Here is a 15486-nt window from a genome sequence, read left to right on the forward strand (position 1 = left end):
GGCAATAAGCTGATCACCCAACAATTTCTTAAATGCAAGAGGGACTGATGCAACACTGGTGACATTGACAGAAACGCGACAGACAGGACAAGTACTTGATACAGACAACCACTGACTCAAACATTCGGCACAAAATATGTGCGGTCCATCATACTGAAGTTGAACACACTAATCCACAACATATCTACAAATAGGACAATCAATATCCAAATCCATATCAATAAACCTGTCTTTGCTTAAATTAATGTGACATGCTAATTTGTTGCTTGCTTTTTGTATGACCATTTGTTGGAGGTCACTGTCCAGAGCAGTACTACATGCATCACTAGAAGTTGTACCAGTGGTCTTCTGTACCTTGGCTGAATCGCCCAATTTGCTACCTCTGTTTTTTTATGCTTTCCTTTTTCTGCTTTGAGTACACAGCGAATTACATACAATGCAACTTCCTATTCTCGGGTGCTTCTCCCATTCAAATACCTGAGTCCCTGGTCTATAGCATTTCCCAGCTTTCCGGCTTTGTTTGGCAGTGTCCACACAACGTTTGCAGTCTTTGCAAAACTTTGTCGGGTGCATTGTTCCCTCATCATTGTCAACTTCCACCGAAAAACACAAATTTAAATCAACTGAGTAATCTTTACACAGATAAGTTGTGCCGCGAAATTTAGATGCACAAATTCTGCACCGTTGAGAAATCAAATTTTGGTGGAACTCATAATTGTAAGACGAAGACATTTTCAAATACAATTCATACTTCGCGCCTTGCCGGTCAGCTGACAGACGCCGTGACCATGGAGATTACATCTCAATTGCTCACACCTTCGGGACGAAAATCAAAACCCGATGAACACAAGCAAAACCCGAAGCAATCACACGGTACGCATTCGATCATTCACTCACACACAATCAATAAAAAATCGGTTTGAAGTTATAAAAAAATGATTATATTGTTCAAAAATGGAATAAATTACACGCCAACGATCATAATATTACCTTGACGCAAACAACGAGACGTGGGTTACGTGGGGTTACTGATGTGCTGGTCGAACGTTCGTATCCCAAAATCAGCTACGGCAGCCGCCATGTTGTCTTGCCCAACTAAAGATCGGATATCTTCGGATATTATTCGGCTCTCCGAATGTGAGTCGACATACCGTATATGGAAAGCGACGTTCCCGAAAGGCGGGAAAGCGAACTCAACATTCAACTCTCGCTAGAAATCGCGCCAAATCTCGCACAGCTGAGACAGTCTCGCGGGTTCGTTTGTTCATTCTTTCCTCACCGCTAAAATTCGCAGCTTCCGGTAATGAAACACGCGTGAGGTGTATTTGTTTCTGGAGGAGAAGATTTTAAAGATTAAATTACGATTTTTCACAAAATCCAATATGGCGGCGGAACCACGAGACCGATCCAAATGCCTTTCGCACACTTGAAAGAGATCACACTTTCGATGATAGATGTAGAAGCTTTTTGCAAACTTGAAAGATATCACTGTAAGCATGACATGAGTAAAATTTCATATTAATCAGTGTTTTGGTTCTGGAGAAGAAGATTTTTAAAGATTAAATTACGATTTTTTGCAAAATTCAATATGGCGGCCAAACCACATAACCGATCCAAACGCCTTTCGCAAACTTGAAAGAGATCACACTTTAGATGATAGATGTAAAATTTTAGTTCAATCGGTGTGTTAGTTCTGGAGAAGAAGATTTCTAAAGATTAAATTGTGATTTCACAAAATCCAATATGGCGGCCAAACCACGTGACCGATCGAAATGCCTTTTGCAAACTTGAAAGAGATCACTGTAAGCATGACATGAGTAAAATTTCAGCTTAATCAGTGTATTGGTTCTGGAGGAGAAGATTTTTAAAGATTAAATTACGATTTTTGCGCAATCCAATATGGCGGCCAAACCACATGACCAATCAAAACGGTTTTCGCAAACTTGAAATAGATCACACTGTAGATGACATTTCTTAAATTTTAGTTCAATTGCTGAATTGGTTCTGGAGAAGAAGATTTTTAAAGATTAAATTGTGATTTCACAAAATCCAATATGGCGGCCAAATCACGTGACTGATCGAAATGTCTTTTGCAAACTAAAAAGAGATCACTGTAAGGATGACATGAGTAAAATTTGAGCTTAATCGATGTTTCGGTTCTGGAGAAGAAGATTTTTAAAGATTAAATGACTATTTTAGAAAATCCAATATGGCGGCCAAGGTCACGTGACCGCATGCGATTTTATTTGCAAATTCTAAAGACCTTAGGTCATGCTTACTATACAAAAAATTTCAAATCGACCAGACCCCTAGGACTTCTGGAGAAGCCATTTTTAGGTTTTTGGAAAAACCAATATGGCCGCCAGGTCACGTGACCAATCAAAATTTCAAGGGTCAGGTGCACGAGCACTAATTAACATCTATTAGCCCTGCAAGTTTTAGAAGTTTTCGTTCAGCCGTTTAACAGATCTAGGTCGACAAAGAATCGGCAGAAGAAGAAGAAAAAGAGGAAGAAGAGGAAGTAGTAGAACTTGAGCAATAACAATAGGTCCCAGCCGGTCGGCTTGGGCCCCTAACAAAAGCACAATGCCAGCACACATGTCAGAAGTCCTGACAAATAAAAAGAATTGGGGTGTTTCACAGCTCAGCTTACCTCTTGCAGTAACTGTGGAAACGCAGCTATCTGTTGGCGGGGTTTGCGTGCGTCTTTATGTGGGCAACCCCGCCAACAGATAGCTGCGGTTTCCACAGCTACTCTTGCAGCTGACCTGTTCAAGACGGCCAAGGTCAACGAATGCAATTCAATCATCTCAGAGTGTGCAGTATGCTACCTTCATGTCTTGAACAATATTTCAGACTGATTGTGTAAACTATAATGTTAGCGACAGAGTAACTCGATACAATGCAAGATCCGAGGTACATGAATATTCCGCATTGATTAAGGGTCATTAGCATAGAATTTTAATACCGAAACAATGCTCATTAGTGTAATCTGCATATTTGAATATCATTATACCTCGCATCTTGCACTAATAGAACTCGAATGGCCGCAGCCCCAGCTATGTGTAAATAGTAAATCAGTGTACAGCAGTATCTACCTTAGTTAGGCTCAGGCCTCAGGCGACGCCGAAGCTCAAGTCAACATAGATCTCGTGTAAAATTCCTCGTCCGTAATGTAAGTTTACGACTTCCCTTCCAGGGATATCGATGCGTCGTTGACTGAAAATCGTTGGTACCTAGCTGTTGCGGCACGGCTGCGGAACCGTCACGGTCTCAACACAGTCCCTCTCGAGGGACTGTGGTCTGAACCACAGGGAACTGAGTAATCTTGTTGTTGTTGTTGTTGTTGTTGTTATTGTTGTTGTTGTTGTTATTGTTGTTGTTGATGATGGTGATGATGATGATGACGATAATAAAAAATATTAAAAAACAACGTGTCATTCCTTGCTGTTGTTTGTCGATGTTGTAGATAATTGTAAAAGAAAACTGTAATCGTGACCAAAAAACGACGTAGGTCGCTCAACGTCACTCCCGTCCTTAAATACAACCAAGGGTGGAATCGAGATGCCCCTGATCAAGGCTCATCAGCCACCTTCAAGGCCCAGAAAAAACACCCCATTCACGAGCGATCGATTGAAATGTGCTATCATAGGCACTGAAATTTATCTCACTGACCTAATTTGGGCTTCACTTGAACTACCGACCTGCAAACGAGTGGAAAAACGGCGATTTCCAAGTCGTACCCGGTCAAAATCGATCACATTTGAACTTCCCGGTCGATGGTGACGGCGCTTTCGTCACCGGGCATTTAAATTGACCAATTGGGGCCCTGTCTAGGCTGCTTCGGCCAGCTCTCATTACTAATACATGAGGAGGCTTGTCCCAACGCAAAATTTCACTACACTTTAAACTTCGCCATCTCAACTTCATTCAATTTCCATTCTTGTAAAATAATACTTATATGGATACCAATGACAAATCAACCCGTCTTTTCCTGTAAACTATCACCTGGAATACTCATTCACAACGACAATGTACACTCGCTCAAGTACGAGCCCGGATGTTGTTTACGCTTGTAACGGGGAAATTTAAATACCCGGAAGTGTACGCTCTAACTATCGACAGTATATCCTGAGATAAAATGGCAGATTTCCTGACAAAGAGTTGGTAAGTATCCGTTTATCTGCATGACTATGAAGGTTTTTCTACTTTTTCGCGTACTTTTGAACGTTACACGTACACGTACGAGCAGGGAGCATTGAAACATAAACAATCGGCTGCTAAACATTGTCGGCCTGAAGTGAAGACATACCGGAAAAGTTTCGTTTCGTTGAAACGTACATGTTCAATATCATTTTATACGAAATTTACCTCTGAGAAATGCAATATATTTTCGGTCAGTATGACAGAAGAGCCGTTACCTGTTCATGATTTAATTAAGAGTTCATTGTTATTGACTTGTACACTTGTATTTGTTCCAGGTTGCTATGCAATTATCATGTGTCACCTGGTGCCACAACGCGCCTTGTTGACATTCTCAGTCATTTGCGGCAATCCTTAGGAAATACCCACAACATCCAGTACAAGGACAAAACTGTGAGCTGTTTCATACGAGATCTGTGGGGTGAGCACATTACAGTAAACAGAAAAGTAATTTCAGGCACATTTCCCCTTTACAACGAACCACACTCTACACTAATTTAAGTATAAAGGAGACTACTCAGCCATCTGAAAGTGATGGAATGTCATGGGAAACCCTGAAATCCTTCTGTCCATCAGGCTGGAGTCCACCTCATTTAAACAGTGATGGCATTTTAGTATGGATAAAAATATCTACCACAACAAACACAGTGAATGGTTGCCGTATTGTAACAGAAGTTCAGATCAAGAGAGAAGAAAGTGGTCTCACTGTTTCAGTCAAGTATGGGAGTCGCACTGTAAATCTTGAGGACATAGGCTTCAAAGTTTCAGAATTTTTCTGTCAGAATGGTTCAAGTATTCATCAGATAAATGCTTTAATGGATATGATATCAAATACATCATTTTGCTCTGGGTTTGAGTGGACCGGATCCACAGTTACCAGTCAAGGCCTCAGTGAGAAATGGAAAATATCAGACAGAGAAATTACCAAAATGAGAAGCAACAGCTGTGAACTTTTCTGCCGCTTGTCAACATGCTGTTCAAAATGCCTACTGTTAAAGAGAAAAATGAATGCAAGGGTACGTGCAAGTGATGAAGATAATAACAGCAGACATAAGAAATTAAAAATGATGGACAAAGCTGAGGTTATAGAGCTGTTGAAAAAAGAACAAAAACTGCGAAGAAATGCAGAAGTAAGAGAAAAGGGCTTAAGGAGAAAGCTGCAGGAGGAAATGTTGGAATTTGATAGCAATGATGATAGAGACTTCACAGAAATGTTTCAACTGATTGATGAGAAGCAACTGGGTGACGATATGAAAATTTTGTTTCAACAACAGAAAGACATTTTAAGACAGAAAAACGCGAAGGAATATAGATGGCATCCACAGTAAGTTGTTGCATATACATGTACATTGTCACAAACAGAAAAGACAATATGACATAATGTAAATTTGTAGTACCATACAATACATGTGGTGCACAATATACAATACTGTATACCATTTCCCTTGTCCACCTACAACACAAGATGTCAAAATGACTGGTTCAAATTACTGCTGAAGTGACCAAACTCTGTATTTTATTATTTCAGATTTATTTTGCCTCAATTATGTAATGCCCTTGTCTTTGTTTTCATGTAGTTGGTTGTGTGCATCCACAAACTTTAACCTGAAAATCACTTAATGTGAAGGGTTTCAGATAAAAAAAAGTTGGGACACCCGCATGCATTTCAGTGTTAATGTTGATATCATGAAATATTATGTATTGGTAAATTCAAGTACATTACCAGAAACTCGGGCCTGAAAGGGTTTTAAAACCCTTTCTCAGATCACATGAGTACAACACATAAGTTGATAAGTGTAACATAAATATCCTGTTTAAAAATGATACATTTCATAAAAACTGCCGGTGCCCAACAATGTGGAGTTTGTGAAAAATGTTAGAAGCTGCATAATAGAGTCAAAAAAGCTCTGTGGAAATACATACAATTCAATCGTTTAAAATTTATTTTATTATGTTTATATGTCCTAATTGAATTAATCTCTTATCTTCTGAAAGGGACAAAGTCACTCATTTTTTGGCATTATTTCAGCTATTTTAAATACTTTTCAAATGTTCACTGAAATATGCTTAGTCTCTGGATGACACAGCTCAACTAACACCTGTATAAATAAATACGCATAAGATCCACCATTTTAATTTATGGTATGTACCAAAATTTCCAATACAGTAACAGTTGTGTACAGGATAAAAGTCAAATAATTGTAACATACAATGTACATGTATGGTGATTGAGCATATTTCAGTGAGCACATCAGCCATAAATGATCAATGAAAAGAAACTAAAATAGCTGAAATATTATCAATAATAAGTGACTTTGATCCTTTACCATTTCAGCATAATCCAGCTATGCCTAAGTATTTATGCCAGATCCCCACAAGTGTACGATGAACTTGCAAAAGTTCTGATTTTGCCAAGCAAGAGAACTATCCGGTACAATAAAAACAAGAACCCACAAGAACCAGGTGAGACATGCATGTATCTAAAACATTATCTCTGCTGAAGTTGAGAGCTCACCCATAAGGACACACAACTTATTGATTTGGGGCATAACTTCATACCCTGATATAACTGCTTTGATATACTATTGAATATGACAGAATAATGTACTGCCTTTGAAAGCTAACTTGGACAATATATGCATTTTCAGAAAGTAGTTTCACTGTTGATATCCCCAAATGAACTATCAGTAAAGAAAACTTAAGGCCCAATCAGCACCATTGTAAGCATTATTTTTTCCATGATACATGTGCATGATTTTTGCATTTGGATCCATATGTCACCTCTTTGGCAATGCATACATGTACAACAATTGTTCTCTACACGTTCTATGAAGTAAGGGATATGGCACATGTTTAGTCTTTGAATTCAAATTTAAGTGCAATTACAATCAGAGGTTTATAATGTGTGCCCATTAGTAAGCTTATAATGTAAGTTTGAAGGTAAAATCATCAAAATAATGAAATGGTGGCTTATTGGGCTTTTAAGTGATTTCTGTACATTGTATAATCCATATTTTACCTGAAATTTTACACAGATTTAATAAACATGCCTGTGTGCCTTTGTTTCATAATGGCATTTGACACAAAAAATTTATACATGTAAGTGTTTGTTGCTGATACCATAACTCTCTGACGTCATTTCACTGAACATATGCATTTCTACTGTCTAAGGTATAACATGTTAAGCTTGACACACAAACAATACAGAAAATCAAATTTTAAAAAGTACATTTACAAACTGGGAATTTGTTAATTCTTAACTGATGCATTAAAATACCTCTACAGCGTTACACACACTCAAACATGTATGTAGACCATAAAGAAAATATCCATCTACAAAGCATTTCTGTTTTGATATCAGGTTGGAACTATGAATCTGTCAAAGGTTTGCTGGATGCTGCCAACAAGAAAGGTCTGAAGGAAGTAGATCGTTGGGGAGGACTATGCTTTGATGAAATGGCAATTCAGGTATTCTCTTTTGATTTCAATCTTAAATTTCCATGTGCAATACACACTTAAAGGGGAAGGTTACCCAGTGATTGTGTGTTCATGAATAAAAAATCTATGAAAAAATGGTGCGAAATCTGTCTTTGTTATCAACTTTCACTTACCGATAGCGCGATGGCACCCATTTGGAAACCGTATAGGTTATGGGTAGAAGTGACGTAAGGGCCTAGGACTGGACTGACACTTGTATGGCTTCCTTGGCTGAAGACTACAGGGAAGCCCTACAAGTGTCAGTGCAGTCCTAGGCTCTTACCTCACTTCCACCTATAATTAAAGGTTTTCAAATGGGTGCCACCGCACGATCAGTAAGTGAAAATTAAATAACAACAATAGATTTCACACCATTTTTCATAGATTTCTTATTGCTGAACACATAATTGCTGGGTAACCTTCCCCTTTAAAGACGCCCATTGGCTATAAAAAGAGGATTACAGATAATGTGAATATTACTGTCAATAGGACCTTGTACAAACTAAAATGGTTATGAGCCGTATGTTTACCAAACAACATAAATGATACTGTGTTGACTGGTTGATTCACTTTGAATTCACACACTCTTTCAGGAGGATTTGCAGCTTTCAAAGTGTGGCGGAAAATCTAAGCTGGTTGGCATTGTTTCATTGGGAAACTCATTCACAGATATGCAAAGATTGATGAAAGGTAAATGTCCTAATCAAAATTGTCCTGGACCAGTGTTTTTTTTACATTTCTAACTTTTTTTATACATTTGAAGCTAGCTCACTGACAGCTTAGTAATGATAAAAATGTTACAGAGCTCAAAAAGTATTAATGGCTGAGTACAATAAGCTTGAATTCTGTATCATACAGTACATGTATATGTAGCTGAGAACATTAGATTAATTGCCAGTGTAAGCCCACATAATTACGCACTTCACAGAAAAGAGCTAATCAGTTTGGATTATACCACTGTATGTCATACTACAGGAAAACCTGTTTAAAACTGGACACCTAAGGGACTGAGAAAACTGTTTGGTTTATAGAGGTTCCTTAAACATGGCAATCTATGTGGAAGAGACTTGGAAAAGTGTTCAGTCTACACACGTTTCAGTTTAGACAGGTTTCACTGAAATAAGAAAAGGCCTAAAATGGCATGCCTTAGTTATCAAAATGACCATGCGGTGGAATGTTTTTAAGGCACCTACCTAACCTAAAATCTGTGATTGCCGACATATCTACTTTTCCTCAATAACGGCTCGTAAATCTGCATATTTGACAGTAAACCTATCATGAAAACCTTAGCCAGTTTGCTTCTCTAACAATGCAAGCTTCATCATCAGTATAATTTTCACTCAGAGAAATGCAACTTAATTATCCCCTTTCTATGGCACACGTACATACTTCAGTGTAAAAAGTACACGTACATTGTACTAGTATATAGAACATACACTACTGTTATAGCCATAGCTAAAGAAACATGAAATAAACACATGACTAACTAAAGTGGTCTACTTTCCCCTTTTACAGGAGACTGGAAAGCAGAAACCGCGACACACGTTCTGCAGTTTGTATTCATAGGAGATGGTGGGTTGCGATATCCCATAGCCCACTTCCCAACAAGGGAGTGCCCACCAGCTACTTTATATAGAATATTTTGGGAAGGGGTTCAGCTACTTCTAAAGGCTGGATTTCAGTAAGTATCACTAAGTAAGTTGATTTAAGGATGTACCAGCGCTACGCATGCATGGAATTTGTCTCTTCCAGGCGCTACTCATAAAAATAAAGGTATTACGGCAAAATAAGACACCCCCCCAATATTTGGATTCTAATTAAAGGGACGAAGTTGCTCATTTTTAACATAATCGTGGATTTGTTACTTCTGAAATATCATTTATGTTCATTTGCTAACTGAAATCTGCTTAATAGCCAGGTTTTATTATTCAAGACTTGCCCTGCACAGGGTCATGATATGCAATTTCTACTAAAATACAATATTTATCACATACATGTATAAACAGTTCAATGATTGAAGTAATCATGCGTTTTGTCCTATTACAGGATGATGTGAGTAGATAGTGTCAACCAGAGACTCAGTCCATTTCAGTGAAATAACCGACATAAATAATATTTCAGAGAAACTAACATATCCAAAATAATATAAAAAATGAGTGACTTTGTCTCTTTAAGGATGAACATGTACACCCTGAGTAAAATGCTACTCAGTAAAGCTATTGAACTAATTTAGTCTGTGTAAATGAACAGCTGTATATGTTTTTAAATTGTCTTTCAGAATTCCTGAATGAAGATAAGACATTGATATGTTGGCTGCTTCTAAGTTCACTTGGATTTCCACATTGACTTTGTATCAAAAACTATGTGCCTAGTTCAAAAAATACAAATACATTTCTACAGAGGGAACCAGGGTCCAAATGCCAAATGAAGCACACTGTATTTGTTCAGTAGTCAGATTGTTTAAATGAAACCTCTTTCTCCTCAGTGTGTACTGGTCCTGCTGTGATGGTGGAGAAAGTAATCGTGGATTTATAAACCTCCATTTCAAGGATAAATCTGCCAGAGAGAGCAATTTCACCACACGTAATCCAATGACTGGAGGTAAAATGATCTTCATAATGGATCCAAAGGTATGTCCCCACTAATTACTTCCAAAATGTGTTTCTCCATGAAAGATAAAAAACTAAAAAGTAACATTTCCCTAAAAAACTTATAAAAATCTACTGAACTCTGCCTAAAAATCTTATGAAAATCAATAATTTTGATAATAATGAAAACAGCTACCCAACTTCAGCTGCTTCTTTGTCACAGAAAATTTACCATGGAGCAATTTCAACTGATTTGAATTTTTTTAAAGAGGAAGTCAACATTATTAGATGAATGTTCATAGAGTTCTTTTGTCTATCCAGTTGCATGTAACACAGAATCTCCTTATTCTTGACTTGACAGTGTATTACATATTTGTGTGATCTTCATTTCTCTAGCACAACATCAAGAAAATACGCAACAACCTGGAGAAGAGCACAGAGACAGGAAAAACAACACTTCAGTTGAATGGAAACAAAGTTCTGTGGAAGTACTGGTTAGATGCATATACTACAGATCAAACTTCCAACCCTCTAGTTATACATGAGAGGCTAACAGAGGATCATTTCCATTTGACTCCTCAGTTAAAGATGAGGAACCACCTTGCTGAGGATGTACTGGACAGGAAAATGCTTTTTACTGTACAGGTACATTTAAATTTGTCTTAATATTGCTTGCAGAGGAACTATCTGTCAAAGCAATGGCCAAGCCAACTGAAGAATTTCACATGTGAAAATTAACAAAGGCTGATGATACATGTACTATTGACAGCTTCATGAAAATTTGCACAAAGCTCAGTCAAAAGAAATACATTATAGTGATCAAATAAAACTATATAGTCACCGTGCTTACTTTTGAGATAAACGACATTGAATGATTTTGTCTATTGCATTGGTGAAACATGTTAACCATTATTGTTAAAATTCATGGTCTTATATCTCAGAAACAAGCACAGTGACCCCCCCAAACACATTTTATTGCACATTTTTATAATGCTTACAAAGAAGTAAATTTAAATTAAATTTTAGTGCTTGTACATCCTTAATGATGCAATTTTCAATCCCTTGTTCTCACATTATTTCTTGTTGACACTATGTTTACAGGCTGTAAGACCTTTGTTTTCCATTGAAATTGTTATCAGTGTGATGAGTGTGTTTTCAGATAAAGCTGATAAAGAAGTTGCCCCTTTAAGAATTTGCTTTGGGGTGCTGGCGTATTCGTATCAACACTCAGTTCACTATCCCTGTCTTTTCTCTTACAGGCTTTCAAGAGACACTTGTTTGCAAAATATGGCAAGGAAGTTTCTTACCTTGATGGAGCAATAAGGATCCTGACACACACCAGCAAATATGTAGCATTCTGCAACAATGTGAGGAACCCCATTCGTGACATGTCTGATGGCAGATTGGTTGACTGTCGAGAATTCCTGTCATTTCTAGATGCATGGAATGCTGCTGCACAACCACATCAGTTCATCTCAAAGAAGTTGTACTTCGATATGCAATCGGCACTTGTTGGACTGGAACAGCTGTGTCAATATAAACTCGGCCTTTTCCCGGGTTCAGCAATCATGCCTGGCATCATAAACCAAGATGTGGTAGAAAACATCTTTTGTCAGGCACGTTCCTATAATGGACAAAACAATAACCCGACATACGATAAGTATCGCAAGTCACAAAACAGCATCATTCTTCACCAAAGGTGCATTAGCAGAAAGGGTAATGCCAGTGTGACTTTCTCACGGCAACTGTCCCTACTTGACTGAACTGAATGACTCTTCAGGGTAAACCTTACCATTCTATGTTGTCCCATAGACCCTGAAGCAAGAGGGATGGAGACTGTGGCATACATCAAAAGAAACCATTGAATAACACAATTATCTTTTATAATTTTGTAACAATTGTCATTTTTCATGTGAGATACAAATTAATGTACATGTACATACAACTTACCAGTATTTCAATAAATTTCTAATTAATATCAATCCAGGGTATGTACTACTTTGTTAATGTCTCTGGTATCTTTTGAAAAACTTATAGTGAGAATGAAATCTATATTTTTAAGGAAATATTGCAGGTAAGTAAACTAAGGAACCTAACCTCAGATTTGCATTTGTTGTTTCAAAACAGTCTTCAACAACAGACAAAATATATACAATTTTTTTTTTCATGCTGAATGAGTTTGATTAACCCCTTGATTAGTCAGGGGTTAACTTTTTTAGTTCTAGCATATGGTGGAAGCTTACCAGTGTCCCTTACCGGTATTATACCCCGGTAGTTTTGTTTGCATTTGCTTTCTTGAATGACATACCAATCACATCACTATCCCCATTAACCTCAGTATTCTCCCTAGGAACCGTTTGATAGCATTGCGGCTGGATTTTTATTGTTGAGACAAAAAAATCCCGCTGTAATTGCTCTTGGAGAACACCGATTCTATTTGTAGCATAATCATAAAGAAAAAATATTTACCTTGCTACTGCCTCTGGAACCGCATCATTAACCCACCAGTATCGACTGTCAATACCTGATATGTCTTGAAAACCCATGGATTTGGAAAGCAGCTGGATTTAATGATGACATCCTTCAAGACTTTTGCCAGTTCTTTCTTTGTTGACCGTTTCGGGAGAGCAAGACTGTATGCTTCTGCCAGCAAGAAAAGTTCCTCTTTTTTGTATTGAGTTGATTGGAATATGTCAGGGTGGTGACTGAGCATAGCACAAAGACGGTGGTGAGAGTTGATCAGTCCCCTAGAATCATCACATCTGATCTGAACATCTGTTACCTTTGCAGCAGCTTGTTGTCGTTTTTGTGTCTTTGTTGCAATTTTCTTACGATGGGCTTGCGTTTTCTTCAACTGCACCTCTCTCCTGTAGTCTTTAAGGAACTGTCCTGCACCCATGTTGATGTACCTTGACACAATTTGTGAGTACATTTTCATTGCAATGTCATGGCTTATGTTGATATGTTCACCCAGGAATAGGTTTTGGAATGTGATGAAGATGTCACTATTGTTGAGAAGACTGTCTTTTGCATTTTGAACCAGTGATACATGCTGTTGATGAAGGTGAGCTATTGTTAGTAGCTTTATCCTTTCCTGTTCCAACTTTAGGAAAAACAAGTATGTTTCATCTGTGACATGGATAAGCCCATGTCTGGAATATTGGCGACTGTCTGTCACCCGCAGTGTTTCTGGATACTTTGAAACCCTGTGTATCAGTGTCTCTGGAACTGTCAGAAAGTCCAGAGATTGCTTTGTCTGGTATTCCAATTTCAACCGTTCATGGACTTTCTTATCAGTTGAGTACAGATTGTTTTTTATGTATTTTCTACTGCTTTCAATTTCTTTACGAAGTGTCCAACCAGCCAGGTAGCGAATTTTTCCTCTGCCATCACTCCCGATTTCTTCTACATCTACAATATTTGGCGTCTCTTCAAGACTTCTGTTTCTGCAAGGAAATAAGACAGTGCACCTGCAGATCATTAATCTTCCATATGATGTTAGTTAGTAGGATGAAGTGTTCGTCTTTCATACTGGTGACAGGGATACCAAAAAGGGATGCACCTTCTTCCATTAAGCTGTGTTCGTTGCAGATTTCATGCAGTGCACCAGCCATGTTCTTGAAATCTGCTGGTTTAAGCTTTACTTCTTCATTTTCTTCAATTCCTTTCTTTGTAGCACAAAAGATCTTCAGCCATTGTATCTTTATAAATAAAATAAACAGCTCTGGCATACTTTCTAATTTGTCAATCAGACAGTTCAAACGCCTGGGTAGTGAATCTTTCATTTCAGCAAATGGAGAAACATCTTTAAGTTCATGTAGGAATGTGTCTGCATTGAAGTCATGTGGGAGTTCTTCTAGCTCTCTGTGGCTTTTCTCCATACTGGCATAAATGTCCCTCAAATCTATGGTAGTCTCATCACTATTATCCCCATCATATATTGACTGTACATATGCCTCTTCATCATCATTTCTCCTCATTTGGATATCCTCACTGCATACTATGTCACACTCTACATCTTTGCTGCAACAGGCAATATCTTCTGGCACTTTTCGACTCTGAATGCATAGTGTTTCATAGAAAGAAGATACCTGGCTGTTGACTGGAAGCATCCTCTGTGGGGTAAAACCAATTAACTGAACTGTATCTTTTGATTTTGCCCTTGAAAGTGACACGTACAACTGCCCTGGAACGAATTCGTTGCCTGCGTGTACAACGACATTCTTGATTGTTTGTCCCTGACATTTATGTGATGTCATTGCCCAGCAGAGCTTCAGAGGGATTTGACAGCGCCTTCCAATCTCAACTCCCTGGTCGTTTTTAAAAATCCAGACTTGACGTTGCACAGACACCTGTATCATGCTGTCCTCAAAGGCTACAACAGGATTTCCATTTTCATCCACTCCTTTGAAAAGCCAGTACTCCCATTGTGTAGGCTGTTACTGAGATTGTATACCAACATCACAGGAGCCCCAACCTTTAGTAAGAGCTTCTTTGGTGCAATGGCACGCCTTTCCACTTCATGCATGTCCCCTTTATCAACTGCCTGGAAAACATGGCATTGTCCTGTTAACTTATCAAGTTGACATATGTTGTGGAAGTCCACATCTGCATTATGGAAGTAGATGTGGGTTTGATTTTCTGGGTTTGGCAGAGGCCGCTTCAAAGTGTTGAGGAAATCCAATGTGCGAGGACTGCATTGACCGAGGCGGACACTATTCAAAGCTTGGAGGAACTCTTGCTGATTGTGTTGCTGTCTATAGATAGTTTTGAGGACCATGTTGTGTCTGAAGGTTTTCTCCCACAATGGGGACTGGAATGGGTATTCTCCATCATCTACATGGCTTGGTACTGGTGGTAATTGATGGAAGTCTCCAATTGCAATTACTTGGATACCACCAAATGATTGCTTTCCTTCTCTGCATACTTTACTTAGCGTAGCGATGACATTGAACAGACGAGCACTGACCATGGAAACTTCATCAATTATGAGTACATCAACTTCTCTCAACTGTGTAGCAACATACTCCTTTGCATTTTTGATAATGTCTTGAATGGCTTGGTCAGCCAATCCGATTCCAAAAAAACTGTGAATTGTTTTAGACTTTTCTGGCAGGTCATCATATATGCTGCAGGCTGCACCAGTAGGACACACAATCTGTACATTTTTGGAAGTAGTTCTGGTAAAGTTCTCGTATATTTTCTTTACAAGGTAACT

The 15486-nt window shown here is 38.3% G+C and overlaps 1 protein-coding gene across 1 annotated transcript; it reads left to right on the forward strand.

The window, feature by feature from the left end:
* The first annotated feature begins 4082 nt into the window (after window positions 1–4082).
* Window positions 4083–12250, forward strand: LOC139123699 (uncharacterized). Its single transcript, XM_070689864.1, has 9 exons — window positions 4083–4167; window positions 4482–5527; window positions 6539–6666; window positions 7565–7671; window positions 8274–8370; window positions 9196–9361; window positions 10166–10310; window positions 10665–10913; window positions 11528–12250. Exons 2-9 carry the CDS (start codon window positions 4743–4745, stop codon window positions 12029–12031), a joined length of 2181 nt encoding a protein of 726 aa, XP_070545965.1. The 5' UTR covers window positions 4083–4167; window positions 4482–4742; the 3' UTR covers window positions 12032–12250.
* The last annotated feature ends 3236 nt before the right edge of the window (window positions 12251–15486 follow it).

This window comes from Ptychodera flava (assembly GCF_041260155.1).
Source record: "Ptychodera flava strain L36383 chromosome 23 unlocalized genomic scaffold, AS_Pfla_20210202 Scaffold_23__1_contigs__length_28996876_pilon, whole genome shotgun sequence".
Lineage (NCBI taxonomy): Eukaryota > Metazoa > Hemichordata > Enteropneusta > Ptychoderidae > Ptychodera > Ptychodera flava.

What these genes read in the sequence shown, in the direction of transcription:
- LOC139123699 (XM_070689864.1), top strand. Translation starts at nt 4,743, where the DNA reads ATGTCATGGGAAACCCTGAAATCCTTCTGTCCATCAGGCTGGAGTCCA. An exon ending in TTGATGAAATGGCAATTCAG is followed by an intron (nt 7,672 to 8,273) that starts GTATTCTCTTTT and finishes ACACTCTTTCAG; the next exon opens with GAGGATTTGCAGCTTTCAAA. An exon ending in TATGCAAAGATTGATGAAAG is followed by an intron (nt 8,371 to 9,195) that starts GTAAATGTCCTA and finishes CCCCTTTTACAG; the next exon opens with GAGACTGGAAAGCAGAAACC.